The 27,171-nt window shown below is 49.1% G+C and overlaps 1 protein-coding gene across 1 annotated transcript in view; it reads right to left on the bottom strand.

Annotated features, from left to right (window-relative positions):
• FNDC1 (fibronectin type III domain containing 1) overlaps positions 1-26,962 on the bottom strand; it is a 64,721-nt gene extending 37,759 nt beyond the window's left edge. The window contains exons 1-8 of the mRNA XM_036248552.1: positions 26,776-26,962; positions 24,443-24,529; positions 23,946-24,014; positions 12,444-12,650; positions 8,559-8,657; positions 6,742-6,859; positions 4,605-4,792; positions 3,504-3,611 (exon numbers count right to left, since the gene is read on the bottom strand). Coding sequence (XP_036104445.1) covers positions 3,504-3,611; positions 4,605-4,792; positions 6,742-6,859; positions 8,559-8,657; positions 12,444-12,650; positions 23,946-24,014; positions 24,443-24,529; positions 26,776-26,923 — 1,024 coding nt within the window. The 5' untranslated portion in view covers positions 26,924-26,962. The remainder of the gene's footprint in view (positions 1-3,503; positions 3,612-4,604; positions 4,793-6,741; positions 6,860-8,558; positions 8,658-12,443; positions 12,651-23,945; positions 24,015-24,442; positions 24,530-26,775) is intronic.
• Between the last annotated feature and the right edge of the window lie 209 nt (positions 26,963-27,171).

Raw genomic sequence — 27,171 nt, 5'->3', positions numbered from 1 at the left:
CAAGTATTCATTTTTTCTTTTCTTTTTTTTTTTTGTTGCTCTGCTTATTGATGCATTTATTGCTTGATTCTTGTATGTGCCCTGACCAGGGATGAACCTGCAACCTTGCTATAATGATGCTCTAACCAACCGAGTTACCTACCGGGCCAGGGCCAGAAAGTCTTAAAGGAAAGTCAACATGCCCAGAACCAAATTCATGATCTTACTAGCCCTTAATCTGAACCATTTGCCATATGTCCACTTCTAGTCCTAATATAAATATCAGTTCTTCAGAGAAGTCTTCCAGGTAGTGTTTTGGTTTTTTTTAAAACTTATCTTTATTGTTGAATGTATTACAGATGTTCCTCATTTTTCCCCCATTAACCTCCTCCTCCCCAATCCCAACCCCCTTCTGTCTTTCCCCACACTGTTGTCTGTGTCCATTGGTTATGCAAATATGCATATAAGTTCTTTGGTTTATTTCTTCCCACCCCTAAACCCCCCTTACCTTTGAGGTTTGTCAGTCTAGCAAGGAATTTGTACTTCTTAATCCCTTCACCTTTTTCACCCATTTCCCCAACCCCCCTCCCATCTGGCAACCAACAAAATGTTCTCTGTATCTATGAGAATGTTTCTGTTCTGCTTGTTCATTTTGTTTGTAGATTCAGTTGTTGATAGATATGTATTCATTGCCATTTTGTTTGTTCATATATTTTATCTTTTTCTTCAAAAAGACCCTTCATCATTTCATATAATAATGGTTTGGTGGTGATGAACTCCTTAAGCTTTTCCTTGTCTGGGAAACTCTAAATGACAGCTTTGCAGGATAGAGTAATCTTGGTTGTTGGTCATTGCTTTTCATCACTCTGAATATTTTTTGCCACTCCCTTCTGGCCTGCAAAGTTTCTTTTGAGAAATCAGCTGACAGCCTAATGGGAACTCCCTTGTAGGTAACTAGCTGCCTTTCTCTTGCTGCTTTTAAGATGCTCTCTTTGTCTTGAACCTTTTGCATTTTGATGATGATGTGTCTTGGTGTGGGCCTCTTGGGGTTCATCTTGTTTGGGACTCTCTGTGCTTCCTGGACTTATATGTCTGTTCCCTTCACCAAGTTAGGAAAGTTCTCTGCCATTATTGTTTCAAATAGGTTTTCAATTTTTTGTTCTCTCTCTTCTCCTTCTGGCACCCCCAAGATGTGAATATAGGCATGCTTGATGTTGTCCCAGAGGCTCCTTACACCATCCTCATTTTTTTGGATTCTTTTTTCTTTTTAGTGTTCTGATTGGGTGTTTTTTGCTTCCTTTTATTCCAAATTGATGGTTTGCTTCTTGGCTTTACCTACTCTACTATTGAATCTGTGTAAATTATTCTTTATTTCAGTTAGTGCCTCCTTCATTTCTGACTGTGCATCCATCATTTCTGACTGGTCCTTTTTTATGCTCTTGAGGCCCTTACTAAGTTCGCTGAGGTTCTCACTAAGTTCATTGAGCATCCTTATAAGCAGTATTTTGAACTCAGCATCTGTTAGGTTGCTTATGTTCATTTTGCTTAGTTCTTTTACTGGAGTTTTGTTCTGTTCTTTCATTTGGGACCTGTGTCTTTGTCTCCTCATTTTGGCTGCCTCTCTGTGTTTGTTTCTGTGTATTACTTAACGAGCGGTATGGGGCTATCTGAGCCCAGATGATGCTTGTTTGAGAGATTTTAGAAAAACCTGAAGCAGGATCCAAGACAGGCCAATCCTATGGTTAAGCAAGTGGCAACAGCTTGGGTGGGCCTGAAAGTTGGGTGGGGCGGGGCCTCAGGGAGTCACCAGGGCGGGGCTACCAGTGTGAGCCAGGTTGCTGGAGTCCCAGATATGGTGACTGTCTGTCACCCCAGGGAAGGGCTCTCCAAAGGAACAAAGGCCTCTGACAGCACTTTCTCCCGGAGAAAGCCCCCTCTCCGGCCCTCGCTCCAGTGCCAAACAGCTCAGTTCTTCCCTGTATGTCTCTGGCGCCCCTCGAGCTGCCTCCCCTCCAAGCTCAGAGGGAGAGAGTCCGATAAGTCCGTGCAGGGCCCTTTAAGGAGCTGCCTGGGGCTCCAGCCACCTCAGCTTCCCTGAGCCTCAGTTCCCGCTGGTTTTCCAGCCAGAAGTGATGGGGATTCTCTTCCTGGCACTGGAACCCTGAGCAGGGCACCTGGTGTGGGACGGGGACCCCTCAGTCCTCAGGGAGGACCTTCCCAGCCGAGGTGTCCTCCTGATTTGTATCCGCCACACGTGGGTGTGGGCCCAGCCCGTCCCCTCCGCCCTCCTACCAGTCTCAGTGTGGCTGCTGCTTTAATTTCGTAGCTGTAGGACGTCCATTCAGCTTGATTTCAGGCGGTTTTGAATGATGGTTGTGCTGTAGTTTGTAACTTTGATGTGGTTGTGGGAGGACGGATACTGCGTTTACCTACGCCGCCATCCTGACCTATCCATTTTTTTTCAATTAAGAAATTCTCAGAGGAGATCAGTGGTGATTTTCTGGATTTCTTTAAGCTTACACAAACTTTTCATAGTTTCTGGATATTAAGATTCATAGTTTCTGAAGAGTTAAACTTGTCTTTCAAGGTTGTGTAACAATAGAAGTACCCTTAGGGTACACTTGTATAAAGTGGTGTCAAGGAAGCAGCTCAGTACGACCCGCTACAATATCTCCTACAGACTTCTGAGAGGTTCTGAACGTTTTTACAGTAAAAAGAAAAAATTTGGCCCTGGCCGGTTTTGCTCAGTGGTTAGAGCATCAGCCTGCTGACCAAAGGGTCACGGGTTTGATTCTGGTTAAAGGCACATATCTTGGTTGCGATTTGTCCCCCACCCTGGTCCGGGTCGTGCGGGAGGCAACCAATCCATCTGTCTCTCTCACATCGATGTTTTTCTCTCTCCCCCCCTCCCACTCTGACTAAAGATAAATGGAAAAATATCCCCAGGTGAAGATTTAAAAAAAAAAAAGGTTTGTGCTTTTATTTAGTATTCTCAACAGACTTTTTGAATTCTATTTGTGAATATTTTATCCTATTTTTAAACCTACAGTATTGTTATTTTAAGGTCATATTTTCCTCAACTCCCCAAAAGTAATTAATTTAAAAGGCTGACAAATAGGAAAAAAAAAAATTTCCATATGATTTCCTGACTTGAGTTTTCAAACCCATTAAAGATATTTTTGGTCCCATTCAAGACACTAATGGTCCCAAGGGCGCCCTGCTCATTCCTCTTCCCGTGATCTTACTGGCACAGTGGAAAGACCCATGCAAGACAAGGGGTCATGTGTATAGCTAAAGGTTAGGATGTCATACCCATGCAATTAAATACAAAAATCTCCCCTCCTATAGCAGCACCCAAATCCATCCTCGTCTGTTGAGTTAGCACCTCACAGAGGTATGTTGCTCCCCTGTTTCTGGTGCGGTCACCAGGCCTGTGATGGGAACCCGTGTTTATCAGAGTCAATATACGTGTGGGGGATTTCCCTCCCCTGTGCACTGAACACATTGAGTAACGAGCATCCTACCTTTCACTTTGCCCTCAGTCTCAGGCAGTGCGTCCCACGCTACAGTGACAGCTGTAGTTTTGCCATTAACTGGCCAGACTTTTAAGTTCTCAGGAGCTGTGGTCGGAGCTACAAAAGGAAGGTCAAGGATCCCAGGTTTAAAAATGTCCTCCTGCGTATTCTAAAAATCAGTGACTCGCAGTCCTTAAGTGCAGTTTTGTTGAAGAGCGACTGTGTTAACCTTCATGGTAATGAGAGAGAATTCTGCATGGATTCTTGTGTCACAGAGTGATTTACATCAGTTCTACCAACTCAGAGAGTGAGCTTAGACATATCTAGAGAAATGCTTTTAGGAATTCTGAGTTTCTCTCATTGCTGAATACTGAAATAGACAAGGATGAAAATCCAGGCTTTTAAAAATAAAGACACGCCCTGGCCGGTTTGGCTCAGCGGTTAGAGCGTCGGCCTGCGGTACAGAGAGACCAGGGTTCGGTTCCCGCTAAGGGCACGTACTTCGGTTGCAGTTTGTCCCCGGCCCTGGTTGGTCGTGCGGGTGGCAGCCACTCGATGTGTCCCTTCACGTCGATGTTTCTCTCTCTCTCTCTCTTCCTCTCTCTCCCTCCCACTCTATCTGAACAAAAAATGGAAAAATGTCCTCGGGTGAGGATAAAAAATAAAATAAAAATAAATAAATAAAAAATAAAAATAAAGACACAATTTTAAAGAAAATAACTGTAACTTTGGATGCAGAGCAGAATTCTCCCCTGGAATCCAATACAGCCTCAGCCTGAGGAAAGAAGTCACCCCTACACTGGGGAGCCATGGAATGTGGGGGTTCACATACATGGGGGATTCACGGATGCTCCACCCTGGGGTCTAAGGTGCTGTGTCAGAATAACAAGCTAATGACAAGAGCCAAGGAAGGATGTCACATGGACCCAAGGAAGTAGTTCCTTAACTTCTCTGGGTCTATGCAGAGACACACTACCAAGACTTAGGCTTAGTATCACTTTAAAAAATGCCTATGCTGGCCTTGATCACTACTGGCTGCTTAAACTGTCTTTCAATCTGATTTTAGGGGTATTCCAAATTGAAAAATCCAAAGACCATTTCCATACTGACCCGATTCCGGAGTTCTCTGGAAGACAGACGTGCTCCATTTGCCATCTCTTTCGCCCTGTGAAATACGGACTGCGAATTCATACATGGTGTCTGGAATCAGGTTCTCGATCAACACGCGCCTGTTGGAGATCTGCTTGTAATCCCACCTCGCCAGCTCCCCCTTTTCCCGGTAGCGCACGGTGTACTGCCTGCAAGGAAGCACAGGGCCACAGGGCACTCGGTGCCAGCTCCCCCCTTTCCCGGTGGCGCACGGTGTACTGCCTGCAAGGAAGCACAGGGCCACAGGGCACTCGGTGCCAGCTCCCCCCTTTCCCGGTGGCGCACGGTGTGCTGCCTGTAAGGAAGCACAGGGCCACAGGGCACTCGGTGCCAGCTCCCCCCTTTCCCGGTGGCGCACGGTGTGCTGCCTGTAAGGAAGCACAGGGCCACAGGGCACTCGGTGCCAGCTCTCTGCGGCCGACGCCAGGCTCCCTGATGCGCTTCCTTCCAGGAAGTGATGGCTTCGGAGGGAAACAGGGAAACCAGAGAGAGAAAAATCTACACTTGTGACTGTGGTACTGGCTCAAAGAATCTACTCAAGTTACAGGCAAAGGTATCTGGCGCCGACCAGGAAAGATGACTCTTAAAGACCGAAGTCTTTCTGCTCAAAAGCTGAAGCAGAGACTCAGAAGGGGGTGGGGAGAAGGGATGGCTTTGATGAGGCAAGTGCCCCGGCGGGGACCTGTGTGCACATGTGCCTGCGTGTTTGTGCGTGTGTGTGGTGCGGAAAGAGAGAGGTAAGAATCAGAACTGGCACAGCGTAGCTAGGCTTTCCAGAAAAGAGAGACAAAAAGACTCACTTCGTTCCAAATCGGGCACGTCTCCTGGGAGGTCAAGGGGCAGGCAGCATGAGGTTTTGAGTGGACTTATGACCATGAGAAGGAGCAAAAACGTGTGACAAACAGAGCAGGACAGGAGAGAAGCTGGGTGACAGCATTCCGCAGCCCCAGGCAGAGGTCACCCTCAACACCCTGGGTGTTGCCAATGACATCTACTGGGCTCCTTTGCCAAGAAATCGCCTCTGTGGACACTCTGCAGTAGAAAGCGCTTGATGCATTAAAAATGTGCTGTTCATTATGACAGTTACTAAGTCTGGATGAGATCTCGGTTGCAGACGCACACACCAATGAACACAAGGGTTCTGTTCAGAAAACTCAAGCCCTCTTTGGTTTTCATCAAGATGCTGGAAACCGAAGTCCATAGGTAATCAGGAACACTCCTCGCTGAGGAGGGCATGTGGCTGGGGGGAGAGACACGGAACCTTCTGAGGTCTTCCAGAGGAAACAGATGGTTTTGTACCAACAGGCAGTGACAGAAACTATACCTAAGTCAAGTAAAAGGATCTATACATATTACATACATTACTCAGCATTATATCTCATTCATTTTTTAAAGCACATTCACTTTTCCTGGTTGCAGATAGGTTCAAAAAATTGCATATAATGTAATGACTAGACCACCAAATCTGTGGCCGTCTCTTGACTGTAGACACGGTTAAGTCACGTGACACACAAACTTTTGATGACTATTTTAATCTACCACTAACTAGACATGGTGTTCAGTGGCTTTCTTAACACAAAAATTATTTTAACCTAATGATTGGCTTTTCTTCTGTATGCTATTGCAAACCCATAAAAACAAAACAAAACAAAACAAAACAAAAAAACAGAACAGCACAACGTCATGGCAGAAGAAAAATGCCGATTCATGTGTATGTGCAAATGGACTCCACACGAAGCAATCCTGTGCTTGCAGAGTGTCTGCAGAGGAACCCTGTCTGCCAGGCATTAGCCAGTGCCTGGCACTCGGCACAGAGCCTTCCTACTGCCACAGCTCAGGGCTGCCCCTCCTCCCCAGGGGCCGGTCTCCTCTGCACATGAATAGAGCATTAATGAGGCAAAGCAAATGCAAATGGAGGTGAAGAAAGAAATGGGATCCAGGACCTCTGCAGACACCAGATAAGGCTGAGCACCAGAGACCAGGGATAGCATTCCAATACGTCAGCAAATAAAATCACTCGAGAAAATACACACGTCTCTTCGGGGCCAGAAAACCCACATCGCTCATACATAACAGACAAAGACATAAGGAAAAGCACCTTGATGCAACGACCTTCTTCTGTTTCTCCACCACAGGATCCACCCAGGCTACCAGCACCGACTGGGATGACATGACCCGGACAGTGATGTCCTCGGGGACGTCCAGTTCGTCCTCTTCTGAAATGACAGTGGGGTGCAGGTCCCTAACAAGAGGCCCTGCCCTTTTCCTCTGGCCTCCAGAGTTCATTATTCGTCCTGTACAATTTTTAAATTGCGTACGCTTGATGTAGATGAAATGCAATAAATAGAAAGTTAAGCAGTTATTTGATTGGTCAAATAATCTCCACTCCTGCCCTTCTTAAACAGTCTAAGAAATGGGCAGTTCGCTTGGAAAGCTGCCAGCCCAGCCCTGGCTGGTTTGGCTCAGCAGTTAGAGGGTCAGTGGGCAGACCAAGGAGTCGTGGGTTCGATTCTTGTCAAGGGCATGTACCTGGTCGGAGTCATGCGGGCCGCAACCAATCGATGTGTGTCTCTCACATCAATCTCTCTCTCTCTCCCACCCTCTTTGAAGATAAATGGAAAAATATCCTCGGGCAAGGATTAAAAAAAAGAAAAGCTGCCAGCACAATGGACATGAAGCACAGTACGAAAGGGAGGCTGTGTTTTGGTCAAAGTCATTCCAATTAACTCGGTATTTTCTCAACATGCGCTTAAGTTTCTGGGAAATAATACAGCCTTTACGCAGAGCAGAACTTCAGGGGCGGACAAGCTCAGCATCTCCTCGGGATCAGGGATGCAGTGAGCACTCTGGTGCGAACAGCAAGGATCCCATCGGGCTCCGTGTCTTCACCTTCCAGAGCGTGGGGTTCCGAGACAAATTACAAAGCAGAATTCGGTTTGCCGGTTTCCAGTAGAACACGCCACAGACACAGAGCTGACAGTTTCTGTTCCAACTCTAGCAAACTGAAATGCAGTTTTGCTTTTGAGTCTCCTGGGCTTTTTGTGTGTGTTTTTGTTTGTTTGTTTGTTCTGTTCTTTTTTTTTTTCCACTTTCAGGGACCCTGTTTGTGGCTTGAGGTACAAGTAGGGAAAGGTGGACATATTTAGCCTGTTAGGCAAAGGGCAGAGGGACCTTCTAGAGCAGAAATTAACAGATAATAAAGATGAAACATGGTGTATGTGGACCTTCTGTTATACAATGTAAAAATTATGATAAATATTAAATTATAAAATATCATGTAATATATATAATGTAATATAAAATTATAATTAACAAATGAATTATAAGCTTATGAAAATAATTATGCTATAAGTTGGCTCTTTAAATAAGAAGCATGATCCAGAAAAGGTGTATGCACTTTGTTGATATATGAGTACTATAAAAGTATCTGTGAATGGCTGGAAACAGTATCCCTTCGCTTGGCACGGGAGCAGAGGTCAGGCTATCTGCATGCCACTACGACATCTGTTCTCTCTGTTCTCTATGCCATTGTCACTCTAGTGGAGCTGAAATAACGTGTGACTGTAATCTTGCATGCCACCCCGTCCCCCCTTCTCTCTCTCTGTTCACATCTATCACCGGGGGACAGCTCCCACGTGGATCGCACTGTGCCCTTACATGGAATAAATGTTTGGCTGCTCATATTATGGCAAATGTAGTGCACAGTGAAGACATTCAAATATACAGGGAAATATATTATATTTTACCACAAAAATACTCTACCCTCTGAGTGTAAAAGAAACACGCTGTGTCCAAGTCGGCCCTGCTGTTTCCTTTACACGCAAGGAAATCCAAGGAACTCATCACCCAGCCAGCAACGCTGGGGAACAGCACTGAATCCACACTAGACCATGGGTTACATCCTTAGAAACATACCTGAAATCTTCCGCTTCGTCAGGGCAGCCCTGTAGACGGGCTGGCTCTGCCCCCGGGAGTTCATGGACTGCAGGGAGACCACGTACACCGACTCGGAGGCTGCGGACCAAGGAGCAGGCGATGAGGCTCTGCCGTCGGCTTTCCCGGGACACACATCCCCCTGTGCTCGGTCCCCTGCCCCTGCCCCCTCCCCAGCTCTTCCTTCTGGGGCACCCCCTCCTCTTCCAGGCAACTAAAGATGAGAACACGGTAGGAACTAAATTCACCCAGAACGCTATTATGTTAGGATACACGAAGGTGATCGTTATATAGAATCCCTGAAAAATGGGTTTCTAGCTCATCAGCATCAAAGAAAGATGAACAATGTTTTAAAAAGAAAGGAATAGTGTATTTATCCACCTAAGTCCCCCAATTTCTTTCTATTTCTAAAATGCAGACGAGGGGTGACTGTTTCGATCTGTCATCAGAAGGAAGGGAGAGGAGACGGGAGCAGCCCTGTGCCGAGTCAGCAGCGCAGTGGGGCATGCGCCCTTCGAACCCCAAATCCAGCCCGGATCCGCTGGACGGAGGCTCTGGAGATTTGCTAAGAGCAAACGGGTGCGTTTAAACGTTCTCTTCGTTTCTGGATTGTTCTCTCCGTTGGTTCCCCACGCTTGCCCTCGCAGAACATCAAACTGAACTCGGCAGAGGCCTCCCTTCGGACCTGCTCGTTCCTCTGGAACTACGCCCGAGTCAACAACGGGAGAACCTGCCATTTATCCAGGAGCGTGCACAGATAGCTACACCTGAAAGAACCCCGAGAAATGAATAACTGACCATTGACATTTTTACATATTTCCAATGTGTTTCTTAGAGTATTTTCTAATGCCCAGATCCTTGATTTGCTGAGCTCTCCAAACTAAACTTGGCCCAAGACTACCATGGAGGAGAGGTTCTGTGCTGCAGGAAATGGGAAGGGCAGCTCACGTGGGCGGGGCCAGCTCTCGCTGTGCTAAGCATTTCCCGTCAATTCTTCATTTAGTCCTGACAAAGGCTGGGGGAGGGGGGCTGCCTGCCCGCATTGTCTCAGATGAGGAGGCCGGCTCCCAGGGTGGGATGACCCACCCAAGGTCATGGAGTAAGCAGCAGGTCTGCAGGGCCCCAAACCCCAGGCTCTGAACAAGCAGGTGAGGAGGGGCAGCCAGGGCCCAGAAAGTGCCCGACACTGGCTGTGCGGGGTTCAACACATGGCGGCATAAAAAGCACACCTTTCTGTGCTTTCGATTATGAATGTAGCGTAGAGAGAAAATTTTCAGAATGACCCCAGAATCACCAACCCAGGGACCCCAATGACCCCCCAGGTACCTCTGTCCCCCTCATTCAACCTCAAGTGTGTAACGTGGCAGAAACCCCGAGAGCCTGGATTTCTGAAGGTCTGTCGTAACTTCTGAAAGACACCAAGCTGTCGCACACTTGTTCTTCCTTGCTGTGCGGGCCCACCTCTGCCTGTGGCGTCTGCTCTGTCCTCTGCCACCCATGCCAAGCCCCCCGCTGTCCCCTGGGCCTCCTTTCACCGGGAGCTCCACTCTGTTTATTGTCTGTCTCTGTGAGGGACTGCGGGGACCCAGTCCCTGGTGGCACAACACACCCAATGAGAAATTGAGTGAACCACTTAGGGTGGGGTTTCAGCTGACAGGACCTCAGGCTCCCTTTTCGCCAAGTTTCCTTAGGGTCCGAATTCTCTGCAGAACCACTTCCGATGGCATCTCTGCCATAAACGGGATTAAAATCCTCAGGTGCATGAACTCAGGGGACAGGCGGCCCACAGCACAGCAGGCCCGCTCCGCCGTCCTCGGGGACCTCATTGCGCCCCACGCTCCGGCCCGCTGGAGCCCGCCTCCGGGAGACCGGTCCTCGCGGCCACCTCCGAGACCTTCATAACGGGAGTCCAGGAGCCTGCACTGGCCGCTCAGGCCGAGACTGGAGCCCACCTCCGACCAGTCTTCAACACTGGCCCAAATCCAAGCAAGAAACAAAAACCCTGCTGTCCTCGGGTGAGCCAGGGCCCCTCCCGAGAAAACGAGGACAGGAAATGGAAACTCAGTGGACTTTGCCAAGAGTCTTGGGCAGGTGGCTGAACAGGGCAGCGGACGGAACCTCGGAGGCTGTCTCAGGGCCACTGCAGCCTGGCCGTCCCCCCAGTGCCCCACCGGGCCCAGCCTGCCCTGGCCAGGGCCCGCCATGCAGCCCAGGGGCCGGCCTGGGGAGTCCCGGGGCCCGGAGCTGCCTGTCCGGAGCCCGCAATGCCGTGTGGCCTGCCTTCAGCAAACAGGGTCTGCGCTCATGCAGCTAGGAGCCTGCGCCCGCCAGGCTTCTTCACAGGTGGGCCTGTCCCGCCACCACCACCCCAGGCTGGGCTCCAAACCGCACTCAGCGGCAGCTGCAGCCCCGGGGGCTCTCGCTGCGGGGTTCTCTTCCCCCTTGCTTCTCCACGCCGGTCCTGTCTGGGTGCCCCGTCTGCCCGTCCCTTGCTGTGTGTGAGAGAAGATCTTACCCTATAACTAAGTAGGTGCCAAAGGGCACCCTCTGCCTTCTCATTGGTGACTCGGCTGATGTCACACAGACCTTCAGCGGTCCACCCTTCCTGCTACTTGGCCTCCTTCCATCCCAGCCCGCCACTGCGTGTGTCCCAGAAGCTGAGCATCGCCTGGCTACCAGTGAATCACACCCTCTCCCTCGCCGAGCACGGACCCCGGTAGGGAGGGAAGGCGGAGTAAGCAGTGGGGCCCAAGCATTCGCTGGCGCGAACTAAGCCGGAGAAACGGGGCAAGTGTCCTTTGACTAGCGAGCCCCAGAATCAGAGGAACTTTGCTGAGATCCGAGGAGCTGAGCAGGACGCGTGCTCTATAGCTGGCTCCCCAGGAGGAGACCGAAGGGGCGGAGCCACGCGGAGGCAATGCGCCTGCCACACTCATCAAGTACAGGACAGGAGGGCAGAGAGCGGGAGCGGGCGCTGTCCCCACACCAGAAGCACCAGCCGTGAGGGATAAGCATCAGCCCTGGAGCAGGGCCTGCGTCCCATGTCCAGGCTTGTCACCCAACAAGGCCAGCAAAGGTCAGGCCTTGACCCCGTCTAGACTGATGCACAGAATCTCTCCCGGGCACAGCGAATGTTCCCTCAGCTTCCACAGCCAACGCCTCCTTCATCCGATAAGGTTTGCAAAGACGGAGGACAGCGGGCCTGGTTTGCAGGCCTCACTGGGTGTCCCCACATTACATCTCGCTGGGACCCACGGTCCCGTGTCCCAGGATCTAAGACAAGGCTTAAAGAGCAACCGGTGAACACAGAGCCTAGATGTAAAAAGCATTAGGTCCCGTCTCATGTCCAGAAAATGGGCCCAACTCAAGGGATCCAGGCTCTGGGGTCAGGAGGCAGCTGGTGGGCACTTGGAGGCAGCCCTGTCCTGCCACTAACTGAAGGTTAAAAGGATGGAGGGCCCTGGCTGGTTTGGTTCAGCGGTTAGAGCGTCGGCCCGCGGACCAATGAGTCGCAGGTTTGATTCCAGGCAAGGGCACGTACCTCGGTGGTGGTTCATCCCCCGCCCTCGTCGGGTCATGTGGGAGGCAACCAGTTGATGTGTCCCTCTCAGATTGATGTTTCTCTCTTCCTCTCTCTCCCTCCCATTCTATCTGAACAAAAATGGAAAAATATCCTTAGGTGAGGATTTAAGAAAAAAAGGGGTGGAAGCACAGATGGACGACAGAACAGAGAACATAATTTTGAAGAATTATAATACCTGGAAAGTAAACGTTACAACGGAAATATAAGGTCGGTCACGAACGAGGTTCCGAAGCCGAACTGGCGGAGAGATCACCAACTCTGAGCTCCAGGGCACAGCAACTCACCGAGCTTCCTGATCTCGTGTGTCCGCTCATCTCTCGTCAGCGGGACGTAGTTCATCTTCTTGCCACTTTCCCCGTAGCCCAGAAGAAAACCCCGCGATCTGCGTGGGCTCTTGGCTCCGGACAGGCGTGGCGCCTTCCACGCGACGGACAGCCGGTCGTCTGAGGATCGGACTCGGACACGCAAGGGCTTGTTTGGCACTTCCTTTTCTTAAAGAGGACACGACACAGACACTATTAAACAGTATGGCCTCAGAGTCCACCGCGGGCCTATCGAGTCTGCCCGAAGACTGAGCGGCAGCATCAGCAGCTGGGCTTAAACACCCATTTCGGGAAGCGATTCTAGTAAGAACATTTTCCCCAAAGGCACGGACCCCGCGTGCACATATTCCTCTCATGTTTTGGACCAAGAGATCTCTGGGACGTCAAATGAAAACATACCCAGGGTGAGACGCCAGCCAGAAATCTTGAGTGTTTTACCAATGTCCTTTTCATCTACTTCCTTTCGCCCCCTGAAGTCCACAACTCTGTGTTCCCTGGTGAGAGCGGACGGTCAGCGTGCAAACACAGCAAACATGCACTGTGTGCTATCCGTGCCTGCCCCGCGAGCTGCTTCGCTGTCAAGCTGTGAAGACGGGCTTTCCTGGCCTTGCCGGTGAGTCACTACGAGCTAAATAGTTACTGCCTTCTGGTTTTGATCTCGATTTTTCTGACATGGCTACGTCTGCCCCTCCAGACAAGTCATGCTCCTGCCCCGCTATCGCTGCTATTTCAGTTTCTTGCTGAATCCGTCAATTTCGAGAAATCCTCTTGCTGAAATGATCAGTCTCAAGAGACACTCTCGCTGTCTGCTCTCTCAAAGCAAAGCATTCTGGTGGCCAGGACTTAGTGTTTAAAGTTTTGCTTGTCCATCGATGAACAACTGGTAAGTTTGGGAATAAGGGTTATAGACCACACCATGACTACACTGTCCATTTCTGACAGTGGACCACATCCTAGCTCTTGTTTGGGGTCCCGTTAGGCTAGTGAGTGTCTCTCTAGTTATGTCAGCCAGTTACTTCCCTTAACCCCATCATCAATGCTGCCTAATTTTATTAGAATGGAAAATTCCCAGCTCGGCTAAGACATAAAAACACAATCTAATGTCATGAGTTAGTATACATTTCAATGACTCGATAAATAAAGAGCCGTTGGAGATGGTTATTCTGAAAGCCAGACACGTGATTCCAGTGTTCTGGACCCAACCGAAGGGAATCTCCATCTGTACACTAGCTGGAGTTACCTAACCAGTCGCTGGGCCCTCCGTCCCTAAGCTTCTCAGAGAATGCCACGTAGTAGTTCAACAGATATTTTCCCCACTGTATAAAGTAGCGCTTAGTGTAGCCAATGGACTAACTGCATACAACTTCTCCTTGCACTTTTGTTGGGGTTCTACTGAACTGACCGCAGTTTTGTTCAGGTTCCAAGGTGAGCTCTCAATGTCCAGGTCTGGCTTCTGTAAAAACCTAGGACCTCCAAGTGACTATGGAAATGACAGATGTGCTCATTTACATCGTTCAAGAGAAAACAACGTGTCCAAAGTGCTCAGTACTGAGAGTCCAACTCAATAATGGCATTGATTGAACATATGAGTTCCTATGCTACACCTGTGAGTTGATCAGTCCTGTGAGTTCCAGTCGTAATCCTATAAACTAACTTCTCTATGAGTTCTCATTAGGGATCCCTTGCTTCATACCCATAACAATGCGATGTCCAATGTTTCTAGAAAGACCCGAGCAGCCCCGTCTTGTTAAGTGTTTGAGTTGTCCATGGGTGACTGTATCATGGGAGAGGACTTGAACGTCCTCATCAGCGTGTGTCACTGCCCAACAGACCTTGCATGAGGCAGGGTAAGAATCACTTTTTTAAAAATCCTGGGGAAAATACCTTGTATAAACTACTTATGAAAAGTAAAATCTGGACAAGGAGCAGCGGTCTTCCTCATCAACAGCGAAGCTTTGTTTTTTTGTTTTTAATATTAGTTAGCAGATGTTTGTTCATCAGCACAAAACACATAAACAAGTTTAATTTTTCAGGATTCGTGTTCGTGTCACTTTCCAATTTATACAAAATGATGGAGTAGACTTTACATGGGCCATAAGCATGGGAATAGCAGTTGAGAGAAAAAACTGTAAAGGAAGCTAAAAACTTTGCTTCATTCTCTTTACAGCTCCTGAACCACTATTCCCCTGTGTGCCTCCACTGCAAGCTATCACCACGGACAAAAAATTCGGTTTTAACAGAAGACCTTCTCGTGAGTGACATCACATGCTATCTGTGTGGCTCTGAGGATGAACCTGAGGTTGAGGTTTGAGTTCAAGGGGTGCCCACTTGGGGGCAGGGGTCGGCCTATGTTTAAAAAGTTCTGTAAGGGCCCTGGCCAGTTTGGCTCAGCGGTTAGAGCGTTGGCCTGCGGTCCGGAGAGACCCGGGTTCGGTTCCCGCTAAGGGCATGTACTTTGGTTGCAGTTTGTCCCCGGCCCTGGTTGGTCGTGCGGGTGGCAGCCACTCGATGTGTCCCTTCACGTCGATGTTTCTCTCTCTCTCTCCCTCTCCCTTCCTCTCTCTCCCTCCCACTCTATCTGTACAAAAAAATGGAAAAATATCCTCGGGTGAGGATAAAAAAAATAAAAAATAAAATAAAATAAAAAAAAAAATTAAAAAAAAAAAAAAAAAAAAATAAATAAAAAGTTCTGTAAGGTGCAAATGATCTCTCTTAGTAACACGCGATGTTTATTTTACTTTTACGAAAAGCTCATACCACAAGAGAACCTCAGCGACTGGGGTTGAGAAATGACTGCTGCTCAAGTTGCCACAGACCATTTGCACTGCCTGTATTTCTGGGTGGAACCGGCAGGGTTACCATGCAGCCAACATGGCTGCCGAGGTCTGTTTCCTGAGGGGCAGCACTAAATGGGACAGATGCCCATGGTACTGCGTTCACCTTGACTGGTCTCAGCGCTACCCCCGCATCTCTTGTCCTAAAGTCCTTTGTGTCCCCAGCAATGCCCCCCTCCATGGCAGAAAGCAACGCTCTGGGATGCTCTCCATCAAAATGGGCAAATCTACCGAACACATTCCTGTACTTGGGTCTTGCAGGAATCGACTGGAAAATAAACGATTGCTCAGAAGCAGCGTCCTCGGCCCCGTGGCTCTGCTCCAGTCCCGGGACCCTTCCAGCCATGCGTCCTGCGATGACGTGATCCTAGGGAGCGCACCATCGCTGCTGGCCTTGGGGCGTGTGGCGGGCTCTGCTCCCGTGTCCCCTGACACTCAACAGTAAAATACTGGAAAAACAGTAGCAGGGAAAAAAGACCACTGGCATTTCCTAAACTGATGGGGTCCCTGTGGAGGAGGAAGGGCTGAGGTTCCAAGGGCGAGGAGCTTGGTACCAGATGGCACAAGTGTTTGCCTGAAGCGCCCAGCCTGTGGCTCTGTCCCGACCCAGGCCAGGCCCACATCAGCCACACCACCCATTGGCAGGGGCAGTAGCTGCCCCCTCAGTCTGCATGGGCTTTCACCCCAGGCTCCAGCCTGCTGTCTGGCCTCTCCATACCAGGGTTCAAGAGAGGGCCAGGCCTGCTGAGCGTGCTGTGGACACAGGGCTGAGGCTGCCCCTGCCAGCACCCCGAGCACACCTTACACAGAGACTTACGGTTTGTCATTAGCTCTCACGTGGTTTACGTTCACTGTCCTTAAACAGCTCCAGGTGCCCTGCCTGGTTGGCTCAGTGGTTAGAGTGACGGCCCCTGGACCGAAGGGTCGTGGGTTCGATTCCAGTCAAGAGCACATACCTGGGTTGCAGGTTTGATCCCTGGCCCTGGTCGGGGTCATGCGGGAGGCAACCAATCGATGTGTTTCTCTCATATCGATGTTTCTCTTTCTCTCCCTCACTCCCTTCCTCCTTCCCTCCGTCCCTTCCACTCTATCTTAAATAAAAAAAAAAAAATCAATGGAAAAATATCCTCGGATAAGGATTAACAAAAAAAGAAAAAACAGCTCCCAGGTAAGTAGGAGAGATGTCATAATCTCCCTGAGAAAACGGAGGTTCAAAGAACTGAAGTGACTGACCCAGGGCCACACAGCTACTAAAAGTGCCAAGCAGGGACCCAAATTCAACCAACCACTCTGATGCCAAGTTCCATGCTTCTCTAACTAGTGCCATTACATTCATGCTTGCCCACCACTCCACATGTCACCCCAGCAACCACCTAACCCTTCCGTGATGAATGGGGAACAAGGGTCTGAGCCGGACAGGCCCCCTTCAGTAAGCATAGCGGCTGGCACTGTGGGCACTGAATGTGTGTGTGTGCGCATGTGTGTGTGTGCGCATGTGTGTGTGTGCATGTGTGTGTATGCGTGTGTATGCATGTGTGTGTATGTGTGTGTGTGCATGTGTGAGAGTGTGTGTGAGTTTAATGGACCAGACAGTACGCTCAGCAGGTAGCAAATGAACAACAGAGGGCCTCCTGCCCACGACTCCCCCCTGGGCGAGCGGTTCCCAGACTGCTCAGCACTCAGTGACCCCGAAAGCCAGAGTGAGGTGAGAACACCATCCCTCTAGACCCGCCCTCCCTCTATCTTCCAAGTTACCGGGTTTAGAAAAGCCAACCACAATTTTTTTCAAGTACTTAAAAAGTGTCCTTTCCTTACCATTGGGTTATGCATGCTGCCAAAGATCTTTTATAGATCTGTTATAGATCACCTGGGAATCCTCTTTTAAGCTGATGCACTGAGAACAACTATCCAGATGGTTCAAATTCATTGGTGAAAAAATTTTTTAAATGTTTCTCTAAGCCGGATGGAATAGCCTCAAAGAAGCCTTCTGAAATTTTCTAATGAATCCCGGTAAGTCTTTTATCTTGAAAACAGGAAGTCACGACACAGAGAGCAGCCACACGCCACCCTCCGAGTGTGTCCCAGCCTGAGGACACAGCCCCTCCATGGCTATCCGCACGTCGGCCCGTGGACCGCACTCAGAACTGGCTGACAACATTAGCTACACGCCGTCCACGCGGCAGGTCCATGGGGTGAAGAATGACCACCTAGGTTAGAACAGACTTCAGACAGCCAGATGGGCACCTCTCCTGATGGGTATCGTCAGCTACACAAACTGGCAAATATTCTAAAATCGCACAAGATCAAAATCTGTTCTTTCCCAAAGAAAAAAATCCCAAATTGAACATGATGTTTTGTCCATTTCCAGTTCCATGCTACTTCCACATGGTGGCTTCTGATGTGGGCTTCCACGGGCTCTCCGATCAGGTCCCAACCGATGACTCACTGGCTATGAGACTTGGGGACTCTCACTGACCCTCATTTTCCTCCTCTGAAAGGCAGTGTGTAGCCGACTGTGGTAATATAAGGCACGTAAAGCATTGCGTACCGTACCTGGCATAAACGAAGCACACACGGATTGCTCATTGTGTTTGTGGTCGTGATAAAAACAAAATCCCTCATCAGATTCACTGGATGGGTGGGTGGCCCCCTCCAGAGTGGAACCCAAGGTCACATAACAGATTCTACCACAATGCCTTGCACACAAGGAACACTGAGCACATATATTCCAAAGAACCAGGCATGAGGGGAAAGAGACAGACTTACTGTCCCAGATTTTGCATTAAAACCCTTTTCAAATATGAGGATGTCTGTCTCCAGATGACTTCTGTGCACCACACACTGAAAGCATGGCCACTGTCCCCGTCAGCGTCTGACAGTTAGCGACTGCTCTGAGCCAGCCCGACCTGCTCTTCGCTGGCAGGGAGGCGAGGGCACAGCCGTCCCCTCCTTGGCCTGGTCTCAGCCAGCAGGACGTCCTCCCGGCCCAGCAGAGCGTGAGGTGTCCCTCAGTCTACAGAAGCGCACGTGGTTTGTCCTCTGACGCCCCTGATGCCTCACTGCCCTGACCTCCAAGCTTTGAAAAGAGGGCCCCAATCTTCGGCCCCTGCAACGGCAGGCCACGTGCTCGCTGGCCTTTCCCTCCCCATCCTCAGCCCGGGCAGCTTCCCCGCCTCCAAACATCAAGGCTCAGGCAGCCAGGGACCCTGGCCCATGGGCAGCAGGGAGGCCAGCCCACGAGGCTGCAGTGGTTCTCACGGTCAATCAGAATCACCTCGACGGCCTGGACCCACACACTCGGCTCCCACCTGTGTCGGGCCAGGTGCGATTCCGGAGCTTAGGTGCACTGGGGGTGAATCCACATGGTAAGGAAGAGGAGAGTGTGGGGGGGTATGAGTTGGAGAGGGGTGAAGGTGAACTGTCACAGCTAGAACACAGACAGGACATGTGCTTTGCTGTCCCCACTCTGAGTCTGAATTCCCTGCCCCTGACCCAGCGCTGACTGACCGGCCACCAAGGTAGGTCAGCAAACGCCTCCCCAACCTGTCTGCCAAGGGCTCCTTTCTGGGCGAGTTCTGACACATGGCCCTCCTGAGACATTTGTGAATGAACCACAAAACGTTTCCACCACACACCGATGTTTGCAATACTCTAACATCTCTCTTGAACACCACATTTTCCTCTCCCATAAACCACCCAATACTTTTAACTACTTACTGAGTTTCACGTGCTATTTGGGTGGGCCCAGCTCTTTAACCATGAGGAGGAAGGGAGTCTCCTTTCTTCATTTTGGAGTAGTGTCTGTCAGATCACTGACCTTCACAATTGACCGGATCCCTACCAGCTACAGGCAGGTGACAAACATCCTCAGTCACACTGTTGCACCCCATTTACAGACAGAGCAAGTGAAGCCCAGAAAGGTTAAGGGAGACCCTGAGCCCGGCAGGTGGGCATCAGCCGGTGCTAGAACCAGCCTGTGACCCTGCAGCCCGGGTTCCCTCCACGTCACAGACCCTGGCTGTGGAGTTGGTGTCATAGGCCACCACACTGTGGCCCAGCATGTGCCTGCTCTGGGAGGGTGCCCCGGGCCTCACAGACACCTCTAGTGAGGGATCTGGTCTGCAGCACCTAGAAGCACCGTCCAAGACTTCTGGGCCACGGACCACCACTTACAGGACACGTCGGCTAAGTAGCCGAGGGCCTGGAGCTCGTCAGGGGAAGTCAGTCCGTGTGCCCCTCGGATCCACCGTCACACTCATCCCCTGACCCGTGTTCATGCTCCAAGGTAAGGCCATTGGAGGAAGAACCGGTCAGCCACACCGACAGCCTGGCTGCCTGACTACAGAGAGCAAGAGCAGACTGGACTTTCTGGACCCCTTTGACAATCCAATATGGAGTCACTGTCAGCCATGACAGTTATGTCAAGTGCTATGTCAAGACCGAGGAAATGGGGTATAATGGGAATGCCCTTACGAGGGGCCCAGAATGCCCACAACCACAAGACTGGGCACTGGATAAAACTGCATCTGGACAGCGCGATGAGAGGGGCCTCCAGCCCTTGTGGACCATAAGAACTCAGAAATCCGACCCCCCAGGGCTCGAGCTTGGTTATGCCACTGGTCTCGCTCAGAGCCCTGCCGGACTTCCACTCCGCTGGACACAGGCTGCTGCTGCAGCCCTGGTTTGAGACCAACGCCCACTTCTCCACCTGCAGACATCACCGGTGACCCGGACTTCTCACCGACAGATCTGAGTGTGCCAACACCTCCTCTTCACAGCCCATCGGCCTTGAGGAATTCCCATTCACAAATGCATTGAGCGCCATTCCTCACCCAGGCCCCTCCAAGTAACCAGAGGCAAGAATTAGGATCTCTGATTAATAACAGCACCACTCTGTGGCCGACAACCTGGCCTGCCCAGGACCAGCCCAGAATCAGCAGCTGAACTAGGCAGGTGACCCTGACCTTCTGCAGACAGCTCTGCGTCACTCAGCACCCAACTCTGGCCAGTACCCATCTCCCCGGCCAGACACCAGGCGCTCACGCAGCGGAAGCAGCCTCCAAACGCATCTCTGCCAAACAGGCATTTATTGAGCACGTGCCATGTGCTTGTCCCAGACCCTGGACAGGCAGCGCTGAGTAAATCCAAGTGCCCTGCCCTTGAGGGGCTCGCCATCCGGGCCACAAACCAGAAACTGAGTTTTGCCCTGCAAACTGCACACGTAATAAAACTTAAAATCGCACAATAAAATAATGCCACAGATGTTATTCATTCCCCATTGGCCAAAGACTTCAATGAATCTACTATTGAAGAGACAGTCTTTGATTCATAATTTGGCATGCAGCAGGCCCATGATCAGGCTCCAGTATTAGCTGATGCTGCCCAGAGGCAGCATGATTTAAACCACCTATGACCCCACCGAGGACTAAAATTTTCCAGATAAGAACTTGGCCAAATCAAATGAAGGGGTGGCCACATCCTTGGCTGATCGCAAGCAGAGTTCGGCGTCTGTCATCCTCCTGACCCCCAGTGCCCATCTCTGCATAACAGATTAGCCCCGATCCAGGGACAGAAAAGGTAAAGAATGGGATTCTGACATGGAAAAGGACCTAGGCATCTCTTCTGTGGAACAAAACCAGGAGAATTGGATTTACAGCTCAACAGGAGGGATTTCACATTTACATACAAAGAAAACCTCCTAACGGGAACATGTGAGATGAGCTACCCAAAGAGGAAGCCAAGGTTTCTGCTGTGGAGTTACATTTTCACTTAGTCCCATCATAGTCTACGTTCTAAGAGTTTTCACACTGGGAAACCTGCCAGCCTCCGGGACTCCTGGAAGGTCTTTGTTCTCACGTGGCTTCACCCCTGCGGTCCCCAGGTGGCAGGTGCTGCTATCTTATCAGGACTCTAGCCCCCCACACACACCTGCTATCTATCACAGTGCTGTCTGTTTTTCAAAGAATTTATGATTATGACATGGGCTGAATTGTGTACTCCCCGCCTCAAATTCATATGTTGAATCCTAACCCTGTATTTGGAGATTGGGCATTTTAAGAGGTGATTAAATTAAATGAGGCCATTAGGAGGGGGCCTTCATCCAATCTGATGGCTGTTCTTATGAAATGAGGAAATTTGGACACCCAAAGCGACACCGAGGATGTGTGCTCTCAAGGACAGACCGCGTGAGGACACAGAATGAAACTAGGCATCTCCAAGGCCAGGAGAGACCCCAGGAGAAGTCAAAGCTACTGACACCTTGATCCTGGACTGCCAGCTTCCAAACTGTGAGAACATAAATTTCTGTTATTTAAGTCCCCCAGTCCACAGTATTTTGTTATGGCAGCCCTAGCAAACTAATACAGATTATACACATACTTTACGCTTACATGCTTATTACCTCTCTTTCACACAAGAATACGCTCTTCACTAAGGCGAGCCCTTGCGCATCTTGTTCACCATTGTATCTGTCTCTAGCACCTCGACCTGTGCCTGGAAAACCACAGGTGCTGAATGAATTAAGCAATTACAGTCCTATCTTTAAGACAACGAGGTCAAGATAGTCTCTGCCAGCAAAAGGAGGCCTTCTAGAATTTGAACTGAAGCCACTGTTTCAGAGTCGATTTCCTCCTGGTTTCAAATAAAACACTGGAAGAACATGAGGTGTTAAGAGTCAAGGCACTAAAGCAAACTCTTGGGGCCTTACACCAGGTGCTGACACCAATGTCTGCGTTTCAGGACAAATCCCAGCTGTGAATGAAGATGCATGGAATTAAGAATCCTCTTTTCGTTTGACGGGGTTATCATCTAGTAACCACTCCTCATGACAATAACAAAGCATGTTTTCCAAGTTTCATAAAAAATATGCATACATGTTGGTTACTAACTGTTCATTTCTCATACATTCTTCTTATTTTTTTATTTAAAAACAAAATGTGATTTCTTTCTGGAGCACTGTAAGCAATTCTATGCATTCTTTTTTAAGTCTGCTTTATATCAGATGCTGCAAATGGTTTCAGCCAGCAATTTCCTCCAGTATCATTTTTATCATAATGTATGACAAGTACGGTATCATGTATTACGGCAAAGTGCTCTTTGGCAACCGGGCCTATGCAGGCTTCTGCAGAGGGAGAGCAAATGCTTTCACAGTGCATAAAATCAATACTGAATTAGAACATGATTGTCTGTGATTCCCGATTCCCAGGGTTTCTACAACACGTGGTTACTCAGAAAGGTCACACACACGCGCACACACACGCACACACATTTCTATTAAAGAAGGCATACAAAATCAATTACTTAAGAAAAAGCAAGAAAATTACCTGTTATAAAACTAATATATAATTTTTAAAAAGGCTTATCAGGAAGATGATGAAAATGAAATGGTCATTTAAAATACAAAATATGAGGTTCAAATGCAAGGCACAGTACATCTGTCAGTAAAGGTTTATCCGTCTTTGAGAATGTTTACATCTGTGTCTTCAGGGTAGACAACCTCTGAAACAAACGTGTCCTATTTTGCACACTACCTAGGTGTACTACCTTCTTGACTACCTTGCTGTCAATGTCTTCCGAAGTTTGGTCCTAGCCTCCTGCTCGTCTCTCCTAATTGCTGTCCTCTCGTGGATTCTCTCTACTTCGACTCTCACTCTACAGCGTGGTTCTTAAATCCTTGTCCCTCTCTGCCGTTTCCTTCCCAGCTTCATTCCCTCATCTCCAATCACCCACAGACATCTCCATCACGACACCTCGAGTTCACATTAAATCCAACCTTGTTGAAGAAGATGTCACCTTTCTTCCACAAGAAGATGTTGTTTTGCTCCTCCCTTCTTCTGCATACAAAAGAGCTCTGAATGCTGCCTACACCCATCAGCTCAGGTCTGAGAAGCTGAACAGTCATTGGTTTCAACATACTCACCTTCCTCTCAACAACACAAGATTGATGTATTTTAAAACACGGTTCATGCAAATAAAACACAGTTCCTCTCCCTATTGCCTTGGGAGAGTCACCAGCACCCTCTAAAATCACTGCATTCTTTTTGCGTTATTTTTCACCATTGATTAAATATATTCAAGGAACACACAGAAGTATCAATACTTCTCTCAACAAGTAAAACATCATGATCGGACAACATCAACATTCAAATGATAAAACAAACAGGTAGACAAATATGGAGCAGAGATGGAAGGCAGGCTAGCCAATGTATCACCAAATGGCCCTTGGTTTTAAAGAGAGAAAGACTAGATGCAGCATCAGCCGATGAAAGCCGCCGCTCGGTGGGTCCCGTTTGTTTGCGCCGTCCACGGATAACAGCGGCAAATGTCCTCATCAGGCCAGGACTGCCATCTCAGCCCTCACATTTGTTTACCGACAGCACAACAGAACCCCCAGACGTAGACACAGACAGGTCCCCACACCAGAACACGACAGAACGGTGAGAAATGAACGACACTGGCCGCAGTCCGGTCCACCAGGCGCACAGCAGACTGACCAACACTGTGTGGCATGTGCATTAGTTTAGCGATGGGGACTGGATGAAGGTTTGTGAGCACATGAGCGTGACAGAAGCACAACCCTCTTGCGAGATGGTGCTTCAGTGAAGACATGAACCGAAGGAGCAAGTAGTACCTGTGACGGTTTCATTAAATGGTCCTGGACCCTTAATGGGAAAACCATCAATCTTGATCCATTCACCTCCTAAATTAGGAAAACGCAACCTGATAGTTAGAAACAAGGACTAGAGGATTTCCACATTTCAGAGCATCCCTAACGCATCTTTACGTGGTCTTTTGGACAAGATTGAAAAGGATCACCTCAGGCCATTTTAGTGACTCAGCACCCAAACTGTATGGGCAGCTCATCTGTTTCCTCTTTTGCACTTGGCTTACTCTAGTGAGTACCCCAAATTTAGGACCAAAGGCTAACAATCTGCATTAAATGACTTTAAAAGAAGGGATAAATCTCTCCTAGTTTGCAGTCTTTGAGCTTGCTCTACAGATCTAATTCATTTTTTTCAGTAACTCTTTCATGATTCTAAACTTGTATTGACCCGAAGAAGCAGGGATGGGTGTTTCTCCCAATCTAAGTAACAAAACATACAGCCTCTGATTCCAGGTGAGACTTACCAGGCAGACTTTCAGCTCTGTAAACGGGCCGGCTCACTCCACTGTGGTTTTCTGCAGTTACGAGCACAAAGTGTACCACCCCCGGCTCTGAAACAGATGGTTTATATCAAGCCACCGTTTCAAATCTCCAAGAACGACAGTTAGATTCGCGGTCTTCCTCATACCAGTTACAACCAAATATAAACATCTGAATTAAGCTACACATCTCACTATAGCTTTCTTTCTTAAAAAAAAAAAAAAAATCAGAATACTAACATTCCTCTCATGCATCTGAAATACACCTGACCAAAGAACACACCATTTATTTGGTACAAAGTGGGAAACAAACCTGGATTCATGAGCAACCAACAAAAAAAGCTTTGACGCTTTTTAATGTGAAATCAATGTAGGAAATAGGAAGGCTCTGTCCGCTGAATAGATGTTTTAACCTACAGTGTCCCTAACTACAGACAATATCTCCCCATGGAAGCTGCAAATGGAAATCTTCAGAAACAATTCGAAAATGTCAGTGGAACTCATACAACTCAGCACATGGGAAATCTTCATGCAATAAATAAAGCTTCATGAAATGTTCTCCTTTCCCAATAAAACGTTCCCATGACTATGCCTGCATGTGGCCTTTGACTATTTCAACAAACAGCTAGAAAAATATTTCCTGGAACCTTGGAAATGCTAATCTTGAAAGAACTGGGCTTCGCTTTCTGACTCGACTCTAGGGGCCCAGGTCAAAGGGCAGTGGTGTCCTTGGCTGCGCCCCTGAAGTTGCTGGGATGAGCAAGGAATCCAAGTCTCCCTCCTGGTTCTGACCTGAGTAGACCCTGAACTTGCCGCTTTGAAAAGCAAAACACTGTTGGTGATGGTTTTCCTCAAAGTGAATGATCGTCTTAGGAAAGGTAAGTGAAGGTGCCAGTCCCTTGCAGAGATGATAGTTGGCAGGCATTTGAGGGAACGGACGTTGGGAGACGTTAGAGTTAGTTCTATCAAAGCACTAATGGAAGGTACACTCCTCGGAGTGAGGGGTGTTCCTCTAACACACCCCAGTTCTCCGGCCAGAGGCCAGGAACACAGCCACCTGCTGTGCTCAAGACTGGCATGACTTCTGTCTGACCGTCGCAGGCCTGGTGGCACTTAGGGTTTGGCACGACCTGCCGACCTGCCCGGGAAATGCTTCAGGTTCGGACAGAATATAAAAGTTTGCTTTGCCAGGAGCTTTCTCTCTTCCTTCTGCACTTATTTGTATTTCGAAGAAATGTAATCCACGTGTCTCTGATTCCCGTGGGGTTAACTCATCAGAGCTGCTGGGGAGACACTGCTCTCGGGTGAGATCTAAGTCTCTGTTTGCCTTTCTTCTCTGCACCAATCCCAGCAACCCAAGCCCTGAGCAAGCAAATGTGACCCTGCTCGTGCGCTTGGTCCAACAGGACCTCTATGTGACCCTGCGGCTGGCTCTGTGGGGCCGTGGGGATGTGGAAGAGATTCAGAGAAATGTGTTTAGCTGGAACCGTAAGGAAGGGAAGCTGACCCCCTTTATCTCCGTCCTGTGCACCTCTGCCTGATCCCCAGAAAGCCTGACATTCTAACTCAGAGACCGCGAGGGACCGTGTGGCCGAGTGTGGGAACCGAGGAGCACTGTTGACCCTGATGCACTGAAGGAAGGGAGCGGATGCTACACGACCCGGGGAGAACTGGACGCCACACACACCGACTCTGTGACTTCCTCATGGCTCGTCGTGAGGTCGGACCATGAGGAGACTGAACCGTAAATGGGTTCACTAGGATCCTAGGTCAAAAGAGCAGAAGACAGAGGACCCACAGGAGGCAACCCAAAGCCCAAGTTCAAAACCATCCACACCTGCACTTAGGCAGCAATGTATTGGGGCAAAATTTACAATACTCCAAACTTCCAGAATGAAATTGAGTGGGGGAAACAGTATGTCCGTGATGGGATGTGGCTGAGCAGACACACCTTTACAGGGACACATCACCTGAGTCATCCCCACTTATCAAATGGTTCATTGATGAGAAATCTCGAGATTTGACTACAGAGTCGTTCAGTAGTCAAGTGTCTATGAGACAAAAAAAAAAGCACATCAAGGGAAACCAGAAACTGTTTCCGACGTTAATTTGGAGGGAGTCCGGGAGCACTGGAGTTCAAGTGCGGGCCGGGAAAGCCCACTGGCAGCCTGAAGGCTGTTAAGCAATAGACTCGTGACCTTGGCTTCCCCTTCCCAAGCAACCACATGAACCTGGACGAGTAGTCATCCTAGGAATGGGACCGAGAACGTAGGTGCACAGTTAGTTCGGACGGGGAACAAGACCGGAGCGTCACTTACCCACATCCTCAATAAGGAAGGATTGTGTCTCCGCATTCACCTTGATGTATTTAAGACTTTTCAGTGACTTCCCATAGGCAATGTTGTAATGCTCCACGGGTCTACTGGTAGCATCTTTGGGTGGGTCCCACGTGACTTTCAGGCCCATTTTAGTGGACAGCAGTTTCACGTGCCTTGGCTTCAGTGGGTGGTCAGCTATGCAAAAGCGCAACTATCAACTTATGGGAATGGCAGACGGGGAAAGCGAATTTCTTCCAGTGTTCTCGGATATTGTTAGCAAAAGAGCAAATGGCTTTTAATCTGTCTGGTCATGAGGACTTTAAGCACAGGCATGTTTGGACATCATTACAGTATGACAGCAAAGCAAACATACCAAACCCACGAGATTAAGTATTT

The sequence above is a fragment of the Molossus molossus genome, unplaced genomic scaffold (assembly GCF_014108415.1).
Source record: "Molossus molossus isolate mMolMol1 unplaced genomic scaffold, mMolMol1.p scaffold_m16_p_8, whole genome shotgun sequence".
NCBI classification, from domain to species: Eukaryota; Metazoa; Chordata; class Mammalia; order Chiroptera; family Molossidae; genus Molossus; species Molossus molossus.
The sequence above is the reverse complement of the archived record's forward strand: the minus strand, read 5'-3'. Positions and strand labels throughout refer to the sequence as shown.